The sequence below is a fragment of the Chelmon rostratus genome, chromosome 19, assembly GCF_017976325.1.
Source record: "Chelmon rostratus isolate fCheRos1 chromosome 19, fCheRos1.pri, whole genome shotgun sequence".
Taxonomy (NCBI): Eukaryota; Metazoa; Chordata; class Actinopteri; order Chaetodontiformes; family Chaetodontidae; genus Chelmon; species Chelmon rostratus.
The window spans coordinates 21,053,781-21,074,989 of NC_055676.1; the positions used below are offsets into that span (position 1 = coordinate 21,053,781).

Consider the following 21,209-nt stretch of genomic DNA (forward strand, 5'->3'; position numbering starts at 1 on the left):
GGAAACTTTCATGCTGAAAGAAAGCATTTTATTGCAACAGATGGACTTTAAACTTGTAGTTTTATAGGACTGAGAGCTCACAGACAGGAGGAGCAACAGCTCTTAATCAAGTTTGTCATCACACATTGAGCAACAGGGGCTGGGTACCTCCTTTAGTTAGAGTCTGAAAACAATAACCCAAAGACTGCAGATCCCGTTCAGGTCCTCTGGATGTCCGCTGCAGTGATGAGGGGCCAGCTGCCAAAACCACTGCCACAGTCTTGATCTCACTGTCGTTAAAGTTGCCGTTTGGTCCTCAGATCTGGAGCTAAACCTGCAGACTTCACTACTCAGAGTTTCCCGCATTTCTGCGCATATTTCACCTGCATGCGTCAGAGCGCAGACTCCTCATCCCTGCGTGTAAAAACAGCGCTGGACACACACACGCGCGCGCGCGCGCGCGAGGAGGAGCGCGCCTGGTCGCTGCTCCACTTGGACCCAGTTGGAGAGGGTGAAGGCGTCCACGCCGCCTGTTTGGCCGTACCTTCACGTGCGTAATCGCTTTGCGCTTCATTCCGCGTCTGGACGCTTCGACCGCAACACAGCGCGCAGAGCTCAGAGAAAGGTACAGTGCTGTGATTCCTTTTGCTAACAGAGATGTGAAGCATGATTGTAAAGGTTATTCAAACTCTCTGCATCTTGTTTGACATGTAGCCATGCTGCTGCTTGGTGGGCTGATGGGCGCGCTGTTTTGGCACTTTTTCGCCTTTAGTGGATGACGACTTGACAAACATGCAAAGACAGATAGGCAGCTGGAACATGATGAGAACCAGTGATACCAGTTTAAATAGTTCAGTGTTTTGCATCTTAACCACCAGGTCGCATATCAAAGCGTCATATGATTAATTACAGGAGGCTGTTTGAGTCACATATAATGGACCAAACGTCTGAGAACACTACTGAGAATAAACTGACAAAAAGTCCTTTACCAAACAGAAAAGAGAAGGAAGGTAACAGTTAAAATGTGGAAATACATTCAAAAAGCAAAGTAATTTAGAAACTAATAAACCATCACCGTCTTAATAATTAATGTGTAAATAATCCAAAAAGTTGTCGGCAGTCGTAACAAAGTGGAAGTAAAATCAGGAGGTAAAAGGTGAGTTTTTATAGAAAAGAATCAGCTGATGTTTCTGCAGTTTTTTGGGGTCCAGAACTACAAAAAGCTGGTTCACCATAAGCATTTAAACATTTGATTCCAAAGGAAAACTAAATGTAAGGTAAATCATGAACTCTATCACTGATATCAGATGAAAAGAGTTATTGTTTTTACTTTTTTTAAGCTTCATGAGGTTTCAGTGGATTCAGGACGGACTCTCACTGAGTCACCTCCGTCTTATTCTGTGGCTGACAGTTTGTGATGAACACGCTTTAAAGACCTGTTTCTGGACGTTATTACAGCTCTGCTTTTGTTCATGTTGTGTGTGCTGGTAGAGGGCTGGTGTCCTGTTCCCTGGTGGGGTTCAGGTCTGGTGACTGTCCTCAAACAGGACCTCAGATGGGTCTGCTGTGTCTCTGGTGCATGTTTAGCTTCACAGTCCTGCTGGAAACGCTGTAAAAAGAGAGTTTACAGAGCAGCTTGTTTCTGGATCCACAATAAGACAAACAGGCACACATGTGAATATTTCCTCCACCATGTTGGGCTGTAGGTGGGTATAAAGACTTCCTTTAGTCTCATTCTCACCTTTTGTGGTGAGTTGTTTTGTGGTGAGTTGAGACGATTTCTTGGCTCGCTGCACAGATTTCCACAGCTCCCGACTGAGAAAATAACAAGCTTTAGAGGTGCTGAAAGTTGCTTTTTTTTTTTTTACCTTTGGGCAGAGCTAGGCTGGCTGTTTCCACCTGCTTCGAGTCTTTATGCTAAGCTAAGCTAACTGTCTGCTGGTTGTAGTTTCATATTAACTGAGAGAGGAATCAGTCTGAACAACCTCTCAGTGAATCTGCTCCTTTTAAGTCCTCTAATTAAAACCTTCATATTTTAATTGTGTGGAAACGTCTCCTCCAGTCAATCTTCCACACTGAATTTTTAATTATTTTGACGTTTTTTTTTTTTTTTATTTGAGTGATTGAATTATTGGTCTGATGCAATTTGCATCAACTTTCCAGTCATTCGAGTTAGTGGAGTGTGAAATTGCCTCCGGAGAGCTCAATAAACTGAGGTTTTGTAGCTTTCCCGGCTGATCCATCGTCTGCGAGCGAACGCCATCGTGTTTGTAGGAGTTATCATAGTTGTGGTCGAACATGTTGTGCAGCGAGTGATTTAGAGCCGAGGACGTCGAGGGGCTGTGAGCCACTCTCAGCCCAACAACCCCTCTCTGTGTGCTGGCTTAGACTTGGCGGCTCCACCCTGACCCCCACCCATTACCCCTGCACCCACCCAACACACACACACACACACACACACACACACACACACACACACACACACACAGACTGTGCTTGCAGCGTCAACCCCCCAAATGAAAAGGGGGGTGTATTCTCTGCAGTAACACACACACACACGTGCACACACGCACACACACACACACACACCTACACACACACACACACACACAGACAGTCAACTTCAATTTGTTCAGGAAACAACAGGTTAAATGAGTGTGTGTGTGTGTGCGTGTGTGTGTGTTGTTTCTGTTTGGTTTAGATGTTAATTAAGAAGAGGTCTCTGCATTTGCGTTATGAATAGACGTTTTTGTCGTGTTGACTGATGTGTTTGCCGTCTTCTGGCTGGAGCTTAAAAGGAAATGTTGACCTAAATAGTGTGTGTGTGTGTGTGTGTGTGTGTGTGTGTGTGTGTGTGTGTGTGTGTGTGTGTGTGTGTGTGAATATTTCAGCTCTGTTTGTGTAGCAAACACCCTCTTTAGGATGTTTTCTGAACTTTCTCGTTCAGCAGAAGTAAAAAAAAAACAACAAACATTTATTAAAGGTGGAAAAGTGACAGACTTTGTTCACTGCACAAACAAATGAAATTCAGAGCCTCAGCCTGAATGAAGCAGCGCTGTGGTCAGGTTCACATCCAGCCTCCTCAAACTGGACTCCCCATTAAGCTCGAGGCTAGCTCAAAGGCAGGGTGAAAAGACGGCAGCAGCAGAAAGAGTCAAGATGCAATGAATCGTACCTCCGGTTCAGGCGACATGAAAGCATCCAGAGAAGAGCTCAAGCCAACAGGTGGAGTCGGTGCAACGATTTATGGTTTAATGAAGCCTCACCTGGACAAACCAGAGACAGAAAGACGGTTCCACGACATGTCCGTGACGCTGACCAACAGGAGCTCAGAGCGCTCTTCACCTGAAGCCACGGTGAAGTGAGAGAGGAAGGATGGAGGAAGGCTCACAGTCAACTCCTCTTTGTTTTTTTAGGCTTTTCACATAGTCATAGCTTCATTTTCAGTGACACGAAACTGCGTTTGAGTGTGGACGAAAGACAAAAACACACAGGAAACGTGTAAATGTGGACCAGGCCTTAGATGAGAAGGTCGACACCACTCTCATGCCTGTGCTGTGAACAAGAAGCTCGAGCTAGGACGTGGTTAGCTTAGCATGTCAATCTGTTTTTGAACTTTATGCTAAGCTAAGGCGCCTCTGTTGTATCTTTAAATGATGAGTTTCTTATTAGGCTTTTATGTCTATTTACTCTATTACTGGGAAGCTAACGGCATGTTTCTTCTTTCATTAATGCGTATTTTCCTGAGTTTTGGTGTTTCATTGAAAGGTATCGAGGACATCTTGAATAACTTTTATCCTTCTTTTACTCTGTTTATAAAGCAGAAACACAATAACAGAGAGGAAATGAGTTATAACCCTGAAGCTCAAACTATTAACCCGTTTAATATCATTCATATCTGTTTAATAACACTCGGCTGAGACCACTGCTGAACGTTGACCTGCAGCTTTCAGTCCTGGCTCTGTTGGGGGGGGGGTATAAAGCCCACATATAAAACCTGACTCCTTCTTTAAAACACAGTGCCGAGCTGGCATGGAGAACCAGATGAACTGTTCGCTGGATGTTTTCCTCGGGGTCGAAGCAGGCGGTTAACAGACCGGAGAGCCGTAAATTAGCCTCTCACAGTGGGGAAGAATGGGGTGAGGAGGGAGGTGAGAGGTGGGTGGATTGTGAAGGGTGACAGTGGGGATAATCTGCCTGTTAAAGCGCCATATATCGTGGAAAGGCTGACCGCTGTTCAAAGGTTTTAGAATCTGAATGTTCTCGGCTGTGACAGGAAGTCATTTCCAAAGTGCTGCTGGTCGTTTCTTCATGAAAACTGCAGCGTTGGATCTTTTGTTGTTGATATTTGCAGCAACAATTACAGAAAAACCAAGAAACTGACAACAGAACTTTTTTCTTCTTTTCCATCAATCATCTGACGACCCCTCAGATTCATCTGCTGACCCTCTGGAGGGGCCCGACCCCCAGGTTGGGCCCCACTGGACTACACTAGCTAACTCTATATGGCGTAGTTGAAAGCAGCTCCACCTGCAGCAGCTCCAACAGTAAAATGCTGCTCTAACATTGATGCTTCAGTATCAACAATCTGATAACGTCTCATAGAATCAGAGCTCAGTCACAGGAGACATTTTACTGCACAGACAGTACTTTTACTGCATGAAGCTGAGAGTACTGTTGTACTTTTACTGCATGAAGCTGAGAATACTTCTGGGTGGGATTCTGAAGGCTTTTACTTCCTTTTACTTAAGTAAAGGACACTTCCACCACTGACTGCAGTGAAGTTTCTCCTATTTAGAAAATGAGTTGAAGAAAAACCATTAAATAACCTAAAGAAACAAACACTAACATGAAGTTTGATTCCTGAACAACACAATGTAGGTGTTTAATTTAGAGCCAGGTTAACTGTCTCTCCCCATTTCCAATCTTTATGCTAAGCTAAGCATTAGAGCAGTCAGTCTTCTCATTAGCTCTCCATCAGCAGGTGAATAAATGTATTTTCTTGGCTCTTTCTGCGGAAATGTCAGGTTTAAATGTTGGTTTTATCCTTCAGAGCAGAACATCTCTGCACATGAAGACTGCAGCTGGATAAAAGACAAAACACTTTGAGGCTGTGTGACAGAATCATGGAGGACGTATGGAGATCTGAGGCCAAAACTGCATCCCGTTTGTTTCTCAGAAATTCACACATACCTTCCTGATTGGACGTAGGGCTCTTGTTCCCTTCGCGCCGCCTCACAGGCCGACTGTACTCCACACTGAGGACTCTTTGTGGCGGCCAGTGGTGTGACGGTGACGTGTTGGTAGGTAATGGACCCGTTTGAACCCACCACTTCAACCACTGAGAAAAATATATGTTCTGTGCAACAAGGAAACTGACTGAGCTATTTGTGAGTACCCTGAGCTGTGTGTACAGTAAATACCCCACCCATCACTTCCTACCCCACCCACATACAAACACATACAAGCTCTGGCATGCGAGGTGGACTTTTCCAGAGCAGGTTGTCTCCCAGCTGCGGAAACCTGTTACATCAGGCTGTTCCTGCTCCAGATGCTGAATAAAGCATCTTTCCTGCATCAGTTCACATCGGTCAGAGAGCAGCTCGCCATGGAAACGCTCTGCGAGGGGAGGAAATACCTGCACACACACTCGACTGTAGTTTAGGTTCATTACAGCCCTAAAAATGAAGCCTGTGTTTGGATGGAGGGAAGAGGTTTCCATGCTTCTCTGAGGGCGGCTTTACTGGAACAATGACATTTATTTTCGCTATTTTTAGCTTTGTTTTACCTAGAGACAGAATTTACATGTGACTTTTCTGGCTTGAAAAAGTGGTGAATCTCTGCAGGGACTCCGGGTGCGATCTCTTATCTGTTTAACAGGACCATCAGTGTCACAGCTGGGTGACCCAAAATGTTCTCCAGAGCTCTGAACAGCAGCAGTCTTGGGGGGTTGAGGGAAGACATCATTGAGATAGCAGCACATGAAAGAGTCCACCGCCGTCTCTCTGCTATTTACACCATGAAACCGTCCAACCGGAGCAGCTTTGGACTCTTGTGTTATCACCTCCTTCTGTTTATCTGTAATTGTTTACAGTGATGTCAAACGCAGAATTTGCATCACTCCGACAAAGTGCTCTTCTATCAGCGTCTCTCCTGCCATGTTGAATTTACGGCTGATTTTTGTAGCTTTCTGAAACTCACAATCCGACGGTCACGTCCATTTTACGCAACGATCAGTCAGGTGTGTGCAGGTGTGATGTAGGCAGGCTATTTAGCACTACAGTGAGCAAATGAACCTGCTGGCGTTAGCAGGTGACATTAGCAACTAACATTTCACCACAACAAACACACTTAATGCTTTAAGTGTTGCTTATAGAGCTGCTTGTCGCTAACTGTTTACGACTGGTAAATGTCAGCCATCAGTAAACAGCCTGCTGTTTGTCACCTGGAATTAACGCAAGTAAAGCAGGTGTAGCTAAAGTTAACGTTAACATGTTAGCTGGCTAATGTAGCTAGCTTACTGTGGGTTAACGTCAACCTGGTTTGTTTCTGAATTCCTTACCAGCACTTTATTCCATAATTGTAACATCGTCCTGCACAATTATTCACATCTTCCGTTTTAAAATAGGAACCCCGCCTCCCGTATCATCGTCTCAAAGTTTAATTATTTCTGTTCAAGTCCCTGCTAAAAAAATAATCACCTAAACAAGGCAGTAACATCCTCTTTGTTGCATAACAGAGCAAGATTCAAACTTTTTATGCTACAGAGCCAACGTGAAAAAGGTGATTTAAATCTCACCAATTTCTGAGTTTTTAGAGTAATCTCAAACATTTCCAGCTCCACCAAGCAAAGGCTGATTCAACTCAGTATCTCGCACAGAATGCATCATACACCTGTTGAGCTGCACAAACGTCCAACACTCTCAGTCAGAGCAGTCACAACTGACAAACACAGGTTTTTACAGAGTGAACAGCGAACGACAAGTTGTCCCAGTGGAGCAAACCAATGAGAGACAGCGCAAGAAAGGCAAGCACAAGAAGAAGATCAACTTTATCCCCATCACCTTCAGTTCCTGGGATTAAAGGGTATATATATATATAAATCCAAGTTCATTTAACTATTTCTCAGTTTCTCTGTAGTGAATTCAATATTTCCAACATTAAACAGCATGACAGTGACGGTGTTGGATCAAAGGTAAAAAAGGGGTATTTGCAGTTGTTTTTAAAATGGTTTTACAGTTTAAACATTGTTTAGTGGTGGTAATTCACTTCTTTTAGGCAGCTCTATTCATTTTTACACACACATTATTGTAAAACAGACCTTCAAGAATCAAAATTGTGCTACAGAGCATTCATTCTATAGGCCTGTATTTTTATATCATGTACAAGTTTTACTATGAAATATTAAGCATCGTTCTAGATTAAATTAAATTCCATTATATGGAATAGTTATAATTAGCTTCTAATTCTCAGGTTAGTGAGAATTGCTACATGTTTCTTTGTGCAGTGCAATACTCCCATCGTACACCTGGAGGTCTCCACACCTCCCCTTTAAAGGAAAACAAAAAGCTTTTCGAAGAAAGACTCCCCCTCTCTGACAGAAACATAATACACAGTTTGACATCATGTTCTTTCTGTCTCCTCCAACATAAGTCAGCGCTAACGTCAGCGCAACGTGTGTGTGTAATGGAATCCATACGTTTATCTGAGCGCCTGCTCGGCCCCAAAGAGCTGCTGTGGCCCCTCCTGTCACATAAACACACACTGTGGAGGGCCCTCCAGGGTCTCACTCCCCAACAGCCAGTTAGACTGATGCATCACCGCAGTGAAACGTTGTCAGGGATGGTAACCAGGTAAAAGCTCATCAACAGAACAATATTTCCTGTTGATACTATTTATGAAATGACGGCAGGGCTGATTTCATCACTTATTGATTAATTGATTATGAAAGGTCAATTACAAGTTCTTCATAGGCCATTTCTGTATTTTTGATATAAAACATAAAAAAACAGCAAATCATCACAATGGAGTAGCTGGAAAAGTGGAATTATGCACCATAAGAACATGTTTTATAACACAACAGCACTTTGTGTGTGTGTGTGTGTGTGTGCGTGTGTGTGTGTTTGTGTGTGAAGAAGGTGGATGCTTTCTCCATCTGGCTTCTTATAGTCTCAGATAAAGTTTCACCCACTCAAAGTGCTCATGACCAGATTTATGGAGTTGCTCACCTCACACACACACACACACACACACACACACACACACACACTGATGTCGATGATTGATCATGTGTTGTGTCATAATCGCTGTGGAGAAAATATTTCAGGAAGGATTTATGCAGTAAGAATAATGTTTGGTTTTTGACTGACAGATGCTATGAAGTCATAATAATGGCTGACTGTCCTGTTTGAACAGAAGACCTTCATTGTCCACATCTTTTCACTATAAGTCTTGTATGTCTCCAGTCTTCTGTCTCCCCACAGGTCTCTCTGACTTTAAAGCTTTTGGTGTTTCACGCTCCATTTAGCTCTCGTACCGAAGGAGGTTTTGTGAGGGTCAAGTGGCGACTGGCTCCCTTTGCAGCTTCATCCTAAACATCAGTCAGCAGCAGCCTCAAAGCAGCAGGACATCTCCAGAGTTTGCGACTCTGACTGTGTCCCCTGAGACTCAGACGTCTCAGGGGACACATGACAGTTGACAGTGTTAAAGTCTCCAATATGTGTTCGTACAGGTGTGCACCATCACCTCATGTACTCACATCTAGTTAGTAACTTACGCTAGGTAGCTAACTTTGATGGTATTATCTTGAGGGCTAACGTGCTTCAGCTGTTTCTGCAGAGTTTCTACAGTTGTAGAGCAGCAGGATGCAGAATAAACTGAACAAAAGCCTTGTTGTGTTTTCAGTTAAGACCAAAAATGATGAAAACTAAGAAGATGGAAAAAATGAGTCAGTGGAAAATAAACCGATTAATCAGACGAGAGAATATCATTTCTGGAGAAGCTGGGGTGCAACTGATGGCTGCCAATGGTGTTATGTAACAAAGTACATTTATGAGTAGTGTACTTTTGAGGTACTTGTACTTTAACTACATTTCGGTGTAATAATATATCAACAATAATTATGATGTAATTTTATGGATAAAGCTACACAGCATTACATGAAGTAATTATAATTAGCTCCACCTTCACCAGCTGCATCATTAAAGTCATGAACAGGTTGAGGTACTTAATTTTCTGTTACTTTATACTTCAATTAACTTCAATGACAAATGATTTTACTCTACTACATTGATTTTGAAGCTTCAGTTACTTTGCATATTCAGATTATTAAGGAAAAATATAACCAGCTAATAAATTATGATGTGTTATTAGCTACCCTGCAGCATATAAAGTAAATAAACACTCATACACAGTAATGCATCAGTTATTATAATCCAGTAAAATGGGTCGTTCTTCATGTTGAGTACTTTTACTTTTGGTACTTTAAGTACATTTTAATGCAACCACTTTATGTTGCTGGCTGCTGAACAGCTGTTTCATGTGTAACTGGCAGTTGAACTGAACAGCTGGATTAAGTTTGTATGAAGGAGCAGCTGAAGGAGGATAAAGAGTGGGAATAAAAGGAAAGGGGCAAAATATAGTCAAAGCAATGAAAGATGTCGAGTTACAGTGTGAGGACTTCTGTTAGTGAAAGTATTAAAAAGTATATAAATACAATCATGAATGAGTATTTTATGTGGACAATATGTGAAAATGCTGCCAAACACCATGTTCAATAACCACGTTTTTAAAGAGCAGACGTGCACTCTGGGGTGTGTCAGTACACTGTGACATCACTACTGGGTGTGGCTACAAGTGGTGGTGGGCGTGGTCAAAGGTGAAACTTTCATTGTGCTTTAGTGTCCATTGACAGCATTTCTACAAAATTCACATATGCCAAATACAGAGTGGTGGAGACCAAACGAGAGCTAAAAGATTAGTGAATATAAAGAACAATGCAACTGTTTGTGAACACAGTTGCCATATTAACATAAAGAAAGTGCTATTGATCTTCTCATCTAATTCTCAGCAGCAAAGCTAATAAGTGTATTCAGAGCTTGGCGGGCTGGTGCAGGTGGTGTCATGGTGAGCTGTAGGTGTGTTTTCTTGGCACACATTGTGACTAGCAGCAGAGCAGGTGTAGCCCCTTCACTGGAAAAGCTGATGTGTTTTCCAAGGAAAACTGCCAGCAGGATCATGTGTCCCATCACTTATTACGTTAAGATGATTTCCAAGGAGCCATGACAGAGCACCAGCATAGATATACTGGAAAAGAAGGAGGTGCAGCTGTGTGGTTGAGCAATCAGCAGGTCCTGCATGAACAAACGTAGGTCCACCACAAACTGGCATTTAAAGAGCGATCCCAGGGTTCAGTGCTCATGAAAAGTGAGAGACAGATTAAACAAGACTGAGAGTCTACTGGCATGCTAACAACAATTTTTCTACTAGTTTTAATGTGTACGGTTATTTTAGCACTTAGCTAAAACTGTTAAGCATTTGGAGAAGACGTCAAAGGTCATATAAACATCTAATGGAGCATGTCATTGTGCAGAACTGCTTTTCTGCTGCTAACAGAGACGAAATTAAAGAGAATAACCAAATAAGGAATGGAAACTTGAAGTGTGTGTGTGTGTGTGTGTGTGTGTGTGTGTGTGTGTGTGTGTGTGTGTGTGTATGTATGTGTGTGTGTGAGAGAGAGACGTTTGTTCTCTCCTCATCATTGTAGATGTGTTTAGTCCTGAAACACACTGACGATGTTTTACACTGAAACGCTTCCACCTCACATTAGCATACCTAGCTTGTTAAAGTAAATGTGGATGCTCAGAAACCCTGTGGTGGAAGTGTTTCTGTTGCAGTTTTTTTTTTTTTTTTTTACCTCAGTTTGTTTTGTTTGACCCTCGTTGCTGCTATGAAAACACATTCATATTTATTTATTATTCTTGTTTCCTGCCAAAAAATGACTTGATATATCTGAGTTTGCCAAAATCAGTGGACCTTTTGACCATTTCACAAAGCCTCATGTACATATGAGCATATTCATAGTTATTCTGGTGTAGCGCTGATGTGACACGTGCATTTTAAATACACGCAAAATCCTGATGTAAGCTAATAAATATTATTATCAACAGAACATTTTAAAATCAGCATGTACGTATACAAGGCTAAAAATCTACATTAATGCTAGTAGCTCTGTGAGGTTGTGCTACACAGAGGTGCTAGAGCTAAATGCAAATTTTAGCATACTAGCATGTTCACAATGACAATGCTAGCAGCTTGATGTTTAGCAGGTGTATTGTTTACCATGCTCACCAGCTTAGTTTAGTGTGTTGGCATGCTAACATTGGCTAATTAACAGCAAACATGACCGACAGCTGAGGCTGATCTGAATGTTTTTAGTTCTGCAGGCGTTCAGTCATAAAACAAAGCGTTGAACACATCAACATGTTGACCTGATGATGGCGCTAGATGTCAGAGGATCACCAAAGTGAGTAAGTTTCATCCTCTGGGGAACACAAATGTCCGTCCAAAAGTTGTTGAGACATTTTAGCGAGCTGCTAGCATGGCTAAAGAACCAGCGAGTCCTCAGAATAGTTTTGTCAACTGATTTCATCTCTGAATCCCCAAATGAATTTGACAGGAAAGTAAAAGTAGAGTTAAGTGTATAATTACCCCACATGCCAGCAGACACATGTATACACATGCATACACACTGCTGCCCTGTCAGAGTAAAGCACTGTATTGATGCGTGTGTGAGTGCATGTGTTTGTGTTGGCGTCCTGCAGGAACAATCGGGGACTGGGTGGAGTCCCTCTGAGACGAGAGATTACTTCAGATCCAACTGCAAGAAATCCATCTTAAATGATCGCTGGATCTGATCTCTGGTCTGTTTTCCCTTTTTTAAGCTGTAAGGCTGACTGTGAGGCGCTGCAGTTAACGGCGGACGGATTTGCAGCGTTCATGCAAGTTGTGACTCTCAGTACTGGAATAGCAACCTCTAACAGTAAAGGATGGGAGAGCGTCTTCCACCACTGTTAAACTAAACTAAGCTCACTGACTTGACATTAAAGAACAACATCTAACGTCACACAGCTTGACAACAGCTTTATCACTCTAGTTTCTGGGGTCATGAGGGGCTGAGGGCCAGAAATTAATGAGGAATGAAATGTTTGCTTCCCCATAGTTCCTCACAGTTCCACTGTCTGCACGCTCAAATGTTCTCTACCTGACGATGAGAGGAACCATCAGCATGCTGTTTGAGCACAAACTGGTGACGCACGCTCACACCTGGTCTATAAAGACTTGGCCTTGTTTACACTCCACACAGATGGATGCTGAGGAATGTTGTCACTCGTGTGTGTGTGTGTGTGTGTGTGTGTGTGTGTGTGTGTGTGTGCGTGTGTCATGATGTCTTAGCCATGTGTAAGTTCCCCGTCATAAACAGCTGATTGAGTCCACAGTTAACACCTGTTGACGGTGCTAATCAGGTGGAGGAAGCAAATATTGTGACTCACTAGTTCATGTCAAAGCAGGATTATTCAGTTTACCGTAATTTAACTTGAGGAAAAGCAGCAAGTGCTGTTTGAGAAGTGGAAATCTTTTCTGTTTTTGCATCAGTGAATTAATTTTTAATCAGTTACAGAAATGATTGCTGATTAATTTAAAGATAAGATATAACTTTATTGATCCCATGCAGAGAACATTATGTTGATACGGACAGCAACAAGAGCAAGAATAAAGAAGGCGACGTAGAGAATGAGTGTATATGTATGTATGTGTGTGTGTGTACATTATACACAAAAGGTGTATAAGAATAAGTTTCCTTCAGATGGATGGCTCAGTTTCTCAATGGAAACATGTTTGAATTGCACATGGTTGGATATGGATAATAAAACACAGTGTGTGCACAAGTTCACAGTCGCAATAATTTCTAATCACAGTAAAAAAAAGTTACTGATTACTGGACTAATTATTCAGGTTTTTTACGATGCATCAAATGTGTAATTTCTTCGTATGTTTTTATGTAAAATCAGACTGTAGTGGCGTGGAAGTATCAGTGTCATGAAACAGGACTTCTGAGGTAAAGTACTGATACTTCAAATGTGTAGTAAATACACCGATTGAGTTAATGCATTTAGTGAAATTCCAGCAGTGGAGCTAATGGAGCTCGAAGCTGCAGCCCCCTGCATCATTTCTGTTGCTGCAGAGTCCTCTCAGCCTCCTCCACCTCCCTCCGCCTGCTTCAGCTCTTTTTCCTGCTGTATCTCACTGTCTTCATCTCCCTCCATCCCCTCTATTCTCATTTCACACATCACCTGCTGTCCTTGTGTCCTGCAGAGAACAGTCTGACTCAAAGTTTTCACCCTTTTTAAACGGGACATGTCACATCTTTCCCCTTCCTGTCCCGCTGTGTGTAATGACCATTCTCAGGCAGGGAGGGGGAATAAGTGATGTGTGTGTGTGTGTGTGTGTGTGCTGCAGTTATTCTGCTGACTGCAGGAGCTCCACCTGGCAGAGGGGGCCAGCACATCAGCAATTTGGGATGGAGTGAATGAAGATAAGAAGCGGGGGGGCGGGTGAAGAGGAATCAGTCCAAATGAACTGTCACTTTGTGGGACAGTAATTAGACTTTCCTTCATCTTCTGGATCTGAACCAGAGAAGACCCCGAGTCTTCATCCTTAAATTTAATGATTTACATTACTGGGACTTGCGTTTTGTCCCCGTAAGGAAGGTGAGTCCCCACAATGTGACTGTGTGCCACACACACTCACACACACACACCTTGAACTCACACACAAGCCTCAAAAGAAACACACTATGGAAGTCCATGAATGCCAATATTAAAATGAAACCATTTAATTGATTTAAATGTTGCCTTGTTTTTGCAGCCCTTCTCACCTGGTATCAGGTTTTTCTTGGTCGTGATGCATTCCTGCATTAGGCTGTCTGTGGGACATCCTAAACTTCAGTAGTGACAAAAATATGAATATCGCAACATGAAAAATAATATTCAAGGATTTTGTTATCTTTCTTTGTTACTTGTATAATGCTTTGGTGGCTGTAAACAGGAAGTATAATGTTGCCATGGAGTCAGCCAGTTAGCTGCTGGCCACAACTTGAGCCCTACTTTTTTTGCATGTATTTGTTTACATTTTAGCAAATTAGCGCCATTAGAACTATGCTGAATTAGCTGTTAGCAGTGCCTCTTTGCAGTGGACACATGAATGTACAGATAACTGTCACTGGATTCCTTCGACGCTGGAGAAAATGTAAAAACATAATGATTGTCAGGCAAGTTCTGCAGTAATTTTTCTCTGATTTCTAAACAGATTTTTAGACGTTCATCACAGAGTCACTCTGAAACTAAAAGTTGTTGCTCACATCTCTCGACTGTCCGGGGGATTTTCACAGTTTGAAAATCTCAAAGCAAGAAAATTTAAATGTGACTTTAAGTGTGTGTGTAAGAAGCGTGATTCAGTGGCATTTCAGTTTTGGCAGCACTGGACTTCCATAAAACACAGGCCATAAGTGGAAGTGAAATGGTGAATCCGTCTCTCTTTAGGATGAGTGTGTAGAGGATGGGCTGCAGTGTGTGTGTGTGTGTGTGTGTGTGTGTGTGAACACTGCACTGTGGCACAGTCTCCCTCTGAAGTTGTGGGCCGTCAGTGTCACCGGGACATGCTGCCGCCTGGCTCCGCTGGATGACAGGGAATATTTGCTGCACAGTATGTACTGCACACGCTAAAATGCATGTCTGATCCGCACTGTGTTGTGCTGCTGGTGTGTGTTGTCCTCGTAGTGTGAAGCCTGTAACGGGGTCGTCTGCTTTGTGCATCGAGGACGACTCTCAGTGATGTTTTTGTGTCTTGTGCTGAGTTTTTTGTGTTTTGACAGCATTTAATAACTTTGGAATGAGGGTGTGAGATTCTCGGTCAGTGTGTGCAGATGTGCTCGGTAACGAGGATGCAAACTGTTCTGCACTCCCATCGTAATTACAGACGCTTCGGGGAGGGGGGGGGGGGGGCAGCACTGCAGAGAGAAACCCTGACTCACACTGTAGAGTGAACTGAGCTGCATTAACATGCTTGTATTTGAATAAGTTTCTTTGCTCTATGTGTTGCATTCATGTGATGGAGCTACAGCTAAACGCTCTGCTGAGCCTCACCATCCTGTACACACTGTAATGTAACCCCCCCGCCACCCCTCTGTGTGTCTCTGCAGTGATCGGACCCCCAGTTTGGTGAGTGAAGATGATTCCTGTGCTGATCTGTGCTTTGATCTCACTGAGTGTAGCAGACAACGATCTGGACACTCTGTATCCTGAGCTGGAGCACTCGAGAACCATCTATGTCACAGGTGAGTCTGTGTGTGTGTGTGTGTGTTTGCTGTGTTTCTCTGATGCAGCCTCGGTGTTGTTGGACAGACGTCTGCACAGAGACCTTCTCCAGTGTCCCCTGAGTTTCGTTCACGACACTCACTCCGCAGTGTCGCCTGTTTCCTCGCTTTATCAGTTTGTTCTGCTGCTGGGGCTCACTGATAAGGCTGCTATGTGGGGATTATTAGCTCAGTGAGATACAGCTATCTCATCAGCACTCGCAGATGAAAACTTTGTTTGAACATGTCAGGATTTAAAGCACTGTAAGAAGATCACAGCAGAGGCGCTGAGAAGTATTTGTAATTATTCAATACTTATCTAAGAAGCTGGGATCTGGTATTTCAGTCAAGCCTCTGTGTACTGACAGAATGAACCGTCCCACCTGGGTGTCACTGCTCTTTGCTTGTTGTTGCAGTGATAGAAGCAACATGTGATCATTAATGTTTGGTTGATGGGAAATGAGGCCGTGCAGAGTTGGATGCCTGTTATTTATTGGCTGCGATGCTTTAGAGGGTTATTCACATTCTTCATGTTGACCTTTGACCTCGTGAAGTCAGAGATATTACTGACGTGATTAAATTTCTAGTTTTAGCTCTTTATCAGTTTCCGCCTGTGTTATTTATTAGTTATGTGAGCTCACAGATGTTACTGATTAGTTGTGTTACTGTTCTGTAATCAGTTCCCGTATATGACAACCCAACATGCATCATTTTTTCTCAGCAAAACTAAAATTTACTCATTTATATAATCCTTCATTTATTTTTTTCACTTCAAATAATTTCTCATTTTCAACCAGACGTGGTTATTCTGAAAAATGTGCAATAGATCCACATTTGCAGACGAGACTTTGAGAGGCAAATAATTGAAAGAAAACAAGTGATTCAGTTGAGGAGAAAAACCCTTTATGAAGAGAAACTTTAGGCTTTCAGAAGTTCTTTTAAACGTGTTTGAGGTTTTGCAGATTAATGCCTTATTTTAATGCAATGAACCAAATATTTGGCAAGATATAAAAAAAACCTACTAATTACAAATAAACTATAAAACTAACTTCTAATAAATAACCATCAAGTAACTAATTACTAATTTAAAACAAAAATAATAACTAAGTAAAAACTCAACTACTAACTAAGGACTAACTAATTACCAACTCTTTAACAACTAGTATCTGACTGCTAGCTAATAACTGATTAATAGCTAACTGTGATTTAAGGTAAACGACAGACAGACCAAAAGCTGAAGGTTTTTTTCAGCGTAAATATGAGCAGATTGTCAGAAACACAAACAGGTGATTGAGGAACTGAACAAGACGTCTTCACAGCACAGATCAGATCATCAATCAGCTGTTTGATCCACTGGATTAACGAACTCTGAGGAGAAATGCTGTTAGTGATGGAGGCCGAAGGTCACAGCAGCAGATGAACCGCACGCTGATTTAAACTCTCTTCTGTGCACAGTAACAGTGTGTATGTTCTAATTTAGAGCTCACATAACTTGGCAGGTTGACAGGTGAGCACAGTTTTTAATGATTCCAGTGGAGAACACAGTCATTGATTTATTTCACCCTGAGAAGGCTGCACAGATCCAGGTTCAGGAGGTTCTGCTGCTCAGAACTACTTGGTGTTAACGGAATAGATCTACACGGGTTCATTAGCTTTCCTCATCAGAGTGAGGCAAGAAGATGGACATCGATCTCATGAACATTAAGCAGCTGAGCCAGGATATGGTTAGCCTAGCTTAGCTAGACTGAAAGTAGGGGACTACGCACATACAAACACCTCTAAAGATCGCTAATTAACATGCTATACCCTGTTATAACATTCCCAAAAATTACAAGTGGTCGTTTTTATGTTTATATTTTTTGTAGAAATGACACAAGCTAGATGAAGCGTGTTAAATAATCAGCTTGAGAGGTGATGGTAAACTATTTTTTTAGGCATGCTGGTGGCTCAAGGGATGGTAATGTTGGTAAGTCAGTGAGCCCACCACTTTGGTCCAGACTAAAATATCCCAACAGCTATTGGATGAGACATTATAAGCTATTGGATGAGACATTATAAGGAGAGACATTATATAGAGACATTATATATTATATAGACATTATATGAGACATTATAAGGATGACTTGTAACAACTTAGGTGATCCTCTAACTTTTCATCTAGCGCCATTATCAGGTCAAAAATACCTGTAGAACTAATGACATTCCCATTAGCCTTTGATTTACTTTGTGTTTACTGCTAATTGCCAAACTTTAGCATGCTAACCTGCTAAACCAAGGTGAAGTATGATAAACATTAGACCTGCTACACATCAGCATTAGCATTGTCACTGTGAGCATGTCAGCATGTTGACGCTAGCATTTAGCTCAAATCACCACTTAATTGCTTGCCTAATTACAGCCTGACAGCGAGACCAGCACGGTTGCAGACTCTTGGTCTTGTTAAACTATGGACAGAACCAGGCCTGCTGTATCTCCTTGCTTTCATTGTTTACGCTAAGCTAGGCTAACCACCTCTGTTTGTAAGAAAACCGGTCCGGACAGAGCGGGGTGTGTTTCATGGCTGTGATTGTGTTGCTGTGTTGCAGAGAACGGCCCTCGACTCTCTGTGGTGGCAGAACAATCAAAGGTTTTGTCGAGGCGAGGCGGAAATGTCACCTTACCATGCAAGATCCAAAGGGACCAATCAATGGCACCGAATCGTAAGATGAGGATCAAATGGACCAAGCTCACCTCAGACTACCTGAAAGAGGTTACCATTTATTTTCTAAAATGACTGTTCATTAGAATTACCATTGCCAAACATCAATATGTGATTAAATTTAAGGAATGCTCTACTGGTTTTCTCCTGGATCGATCTTAAATCTTTATGAGCACAAGGTTGTTACGTACTTCCAGCACTGACAGATGAAGGTTTGAACTGTGTAAACTTGTTTGACTTGCTATACAGTGAAATTTGTACATTGACTTTCACTCTCATCTTGTTTGTGTTGTGTGCGCTATTAGCATGCACATGACAAAGCGCGGGAATGCACACATGCACAGTCCTGCCAACTGCAGAAGTCCATTGAGATATGATTTTAAGAATGGGATTTTCATGGTCTGGAATCTTAAATGATGAAAGATTATCATCTTGGCACAACAGACTGATCCTTCTCCATCTTGTTCTAGGTGGATGTTTTTGTTGCCATGGATTATCACAAAAGGAGCTATGGCAGTTTCCATGGACGTGTCCACCTGCAAGGCTCCTCACCAATGGATGCCTCTCTGGTCATCACAGAGATCACCCTGGAGGATTATGGGAGATATAAATGTGAAGTTATTGATGGACTGGAAGATGGAACAGTGGTGGTGTCCCTCAACCTGGAAGGTATAACAGTTGGATGGACCAGCTCTTTAAAATGGGAAAGAACGAGGCTTTTTGTGTAAAAACAAGGCTCTGTTAAATGTCATTGTACTGTAACAGGCTGCAGTCAGACTAAATTTAGCAGCGTGGGCAGCGACTGCTCGGGGGAAAGTCAGGAGCAGGTGTAAGCATAGTGTGCATCAATGTCAGAGCGGCTTCATTATGTTTGAGAGTGGCCGGAGATATCAGCCATTACTGCCTGAAGCCAAAAGCGCTGGCAGCAGTCTGACAGGGAAACAGCTGTGCTTACACAGCGAGACGTGCTTTCACTTTCTCTCATTAGGTTAAATATCAGGTTCAAATACAAAGCCCAGAGGACACATCCCAGTTCTGTCTGCTAACTGCAGTTTCCCACCTCCTCATGTAGGTGTTGTCTTCCCCTACTTTCCCCGTCTGGGCCGCTACAACCTCAATTTCTACGACGCTGAGCGGGCATGTCGTGACCAGGATGCCATCGTGGCGTCCTTTGATCAGCTGTATGACGCGTGGAGAGAAAAGCTGGACTGGTGCAACGCCGGCTGGCTGAGTGACGGCACAGTCCAATATCCCATCAACACCCCCAGAGAACCCTGCGGAGGCAAGAACACGGTGCCGGGCATTCGCAACTATGGCCTGAGAGACAAGGAGAAGAACCACTACGACGTGTTCTGCTTCACCTCCCACTACAAAGGTGAAGGACGTTACAACCTTTGTGTGTGTGTGTGTTTGTACCTTGACTTAACCAGGTTGACCCCGAAGACAATAGTCGAATAAAACACAGCAGGTTGCAGGGTCAGACCTCTTTCACTGATGGCCATGAGGGTCTTTTTGAGAGTACACAACAAAGTCAAAGCATTCAACCATCCACAAACTGCTGAGTCTGCAGTCATGCTAACAGCTCTCTGAGGCTGTACTAGGAGCTAAATGCTAATACCAACAGACTACATGCTGATGATTAGCAGGTATAATGTTTGCCACATTCACCTTCTAGTTTGAAATGTTAGCATGCTAACGTTAGCTAGTCCAGCTGAGGCTGATGGGAATGTCATTAGTTGCATTGCGCTGGCATTTTATTTGCAAACATGTCGTGTGTTCATATCTTTATGTCTTTGTGCTTATCTGCGCGTCTCTTCTTGTCTTTCAGGTCGCTTCTATTACCTGATCCACCCCTCTAAGTTAACCTACGACGAGGCGGTGACAGCGTGCCAAAAAGACGGCGCTCAAATCGCCAAAGTCGGCCAGATGTACGCTGCCTGGAAGCTGCTAGGCTATGACCGCTGCGACGCCGGCTGGTTGGCCGACGGCAGCGTCCGTTATCCCATCTCCCGCCCCCGCCGGCGCTGCAGTCCCACAGAGGCCGCCGTGAGGTTCAGCGGCTTCCCGGACAAAAAGCACAAGCTGTACGGAGTGTACTGCTTCAAGGGCCACAACTGAGCTGCAAACACACACACACACACACACACATATCCTGCAAACACACATCAGCATGCACACACACACACACACACTAGCGGAGTGAAAAAGAGACAGAGGAGGGACGAACACACACACTCAAACTGTGATGCTTTATTTCATGAAGACGTTACTGTCAGAGAAGAGTCATGTTGTTGTAACCTGGGACCTGATATTCTATGAGCGATAGTTTACATATATTTAAGGTTTCTATAATTTAATCAATGCCTTCGAAGGGGGCGGGTGGGCTGTTGTGGGGGGGGGGGTGGGGGTTGGAGGATATCACAGCTACAGCCATACTGTCATTCAAGAACGGACTAGGCACGTGGGGGAACGACACGTCCGAGCTGAGAACAGCGTCACATAAAGCGACTCGCGGTTGGACGGATACTTTGGGCACTTACTCCGTTTTAGTTCAAGACGTGGAACGACATCGCCGCCACGAAACGCAGCCGAAACCACACGAGGAGAACGAAAGCTCATATCCTGTGATACTTGTCAGGTAGGAAAACAAGCCTAGCACAACTAAACCGATCTTTGCTGTCCACACTTCACAAGGTGCTATGACTGGTACTTTGTACTTCATCATACCGTCCAGTATTTTATGTTTTTGTACAAATGTGTTGGACCAAACATCAGTCTCACCACCAAACTGAGTAATCCAACTGTTAGCATTGTTTCTGTTTTATAAGTAAGTAGAATGTTATTAACTACAAATGTATTTCTGTTTTTGACTATTTTTTGATATACTGTAGAAATATTTACTTTATTTTTATTTTTTTGTCTTTCTGGCCAAACTATCCGAGTCTCTTTGGTTTACATAAAACATGACATAACAACAGTGAAAAAAAACAACAAAACTCCACGATACTTAAATAATAGTAAAAAAAAAAAGATTTTTGCACTGAACATGTAGAAGACGCCTAAAGGAGGAGACGAAGCGAACCGTAGTCGGTCCTGTGCAGTGATAGAAAATGCCTGGCA

General features: G+C 42.9%; 1 protein-coding gene across 1 annotated transcript; it reads left to right on the plus strand.

Moving 5' to 3' along the window:
• The first annotated feature begins 427 nt into the window (after positions 1-427).
• LOC121623105 (hyaluronan and proteoglycan link protein 1-like) lies at positions 428-20,447 on the plus strand. Its single transcript, XM_041960262.1, has 6 exons — positions 428-604; positions 15,239-15,373; positions 17,977-18,140; positions 18,560-18,758; positions 19,162-19,464; positions 19,918-20,447. Exons 2-6 carry the CDS (start codon positions 15,268-15,270, stop codon positions 20,205-20,207), a joined length of 1,062 nt encoding a protein of 353 aa, XP_041816196.1. The 5' UTR covers positions 428-604; positions 15,239-15,267; the 3' UTR covers positions 20,208-20,447.
• The last annotated feature ends 762 nt before the right edge of the window (positions 20,448-21,209 follow it).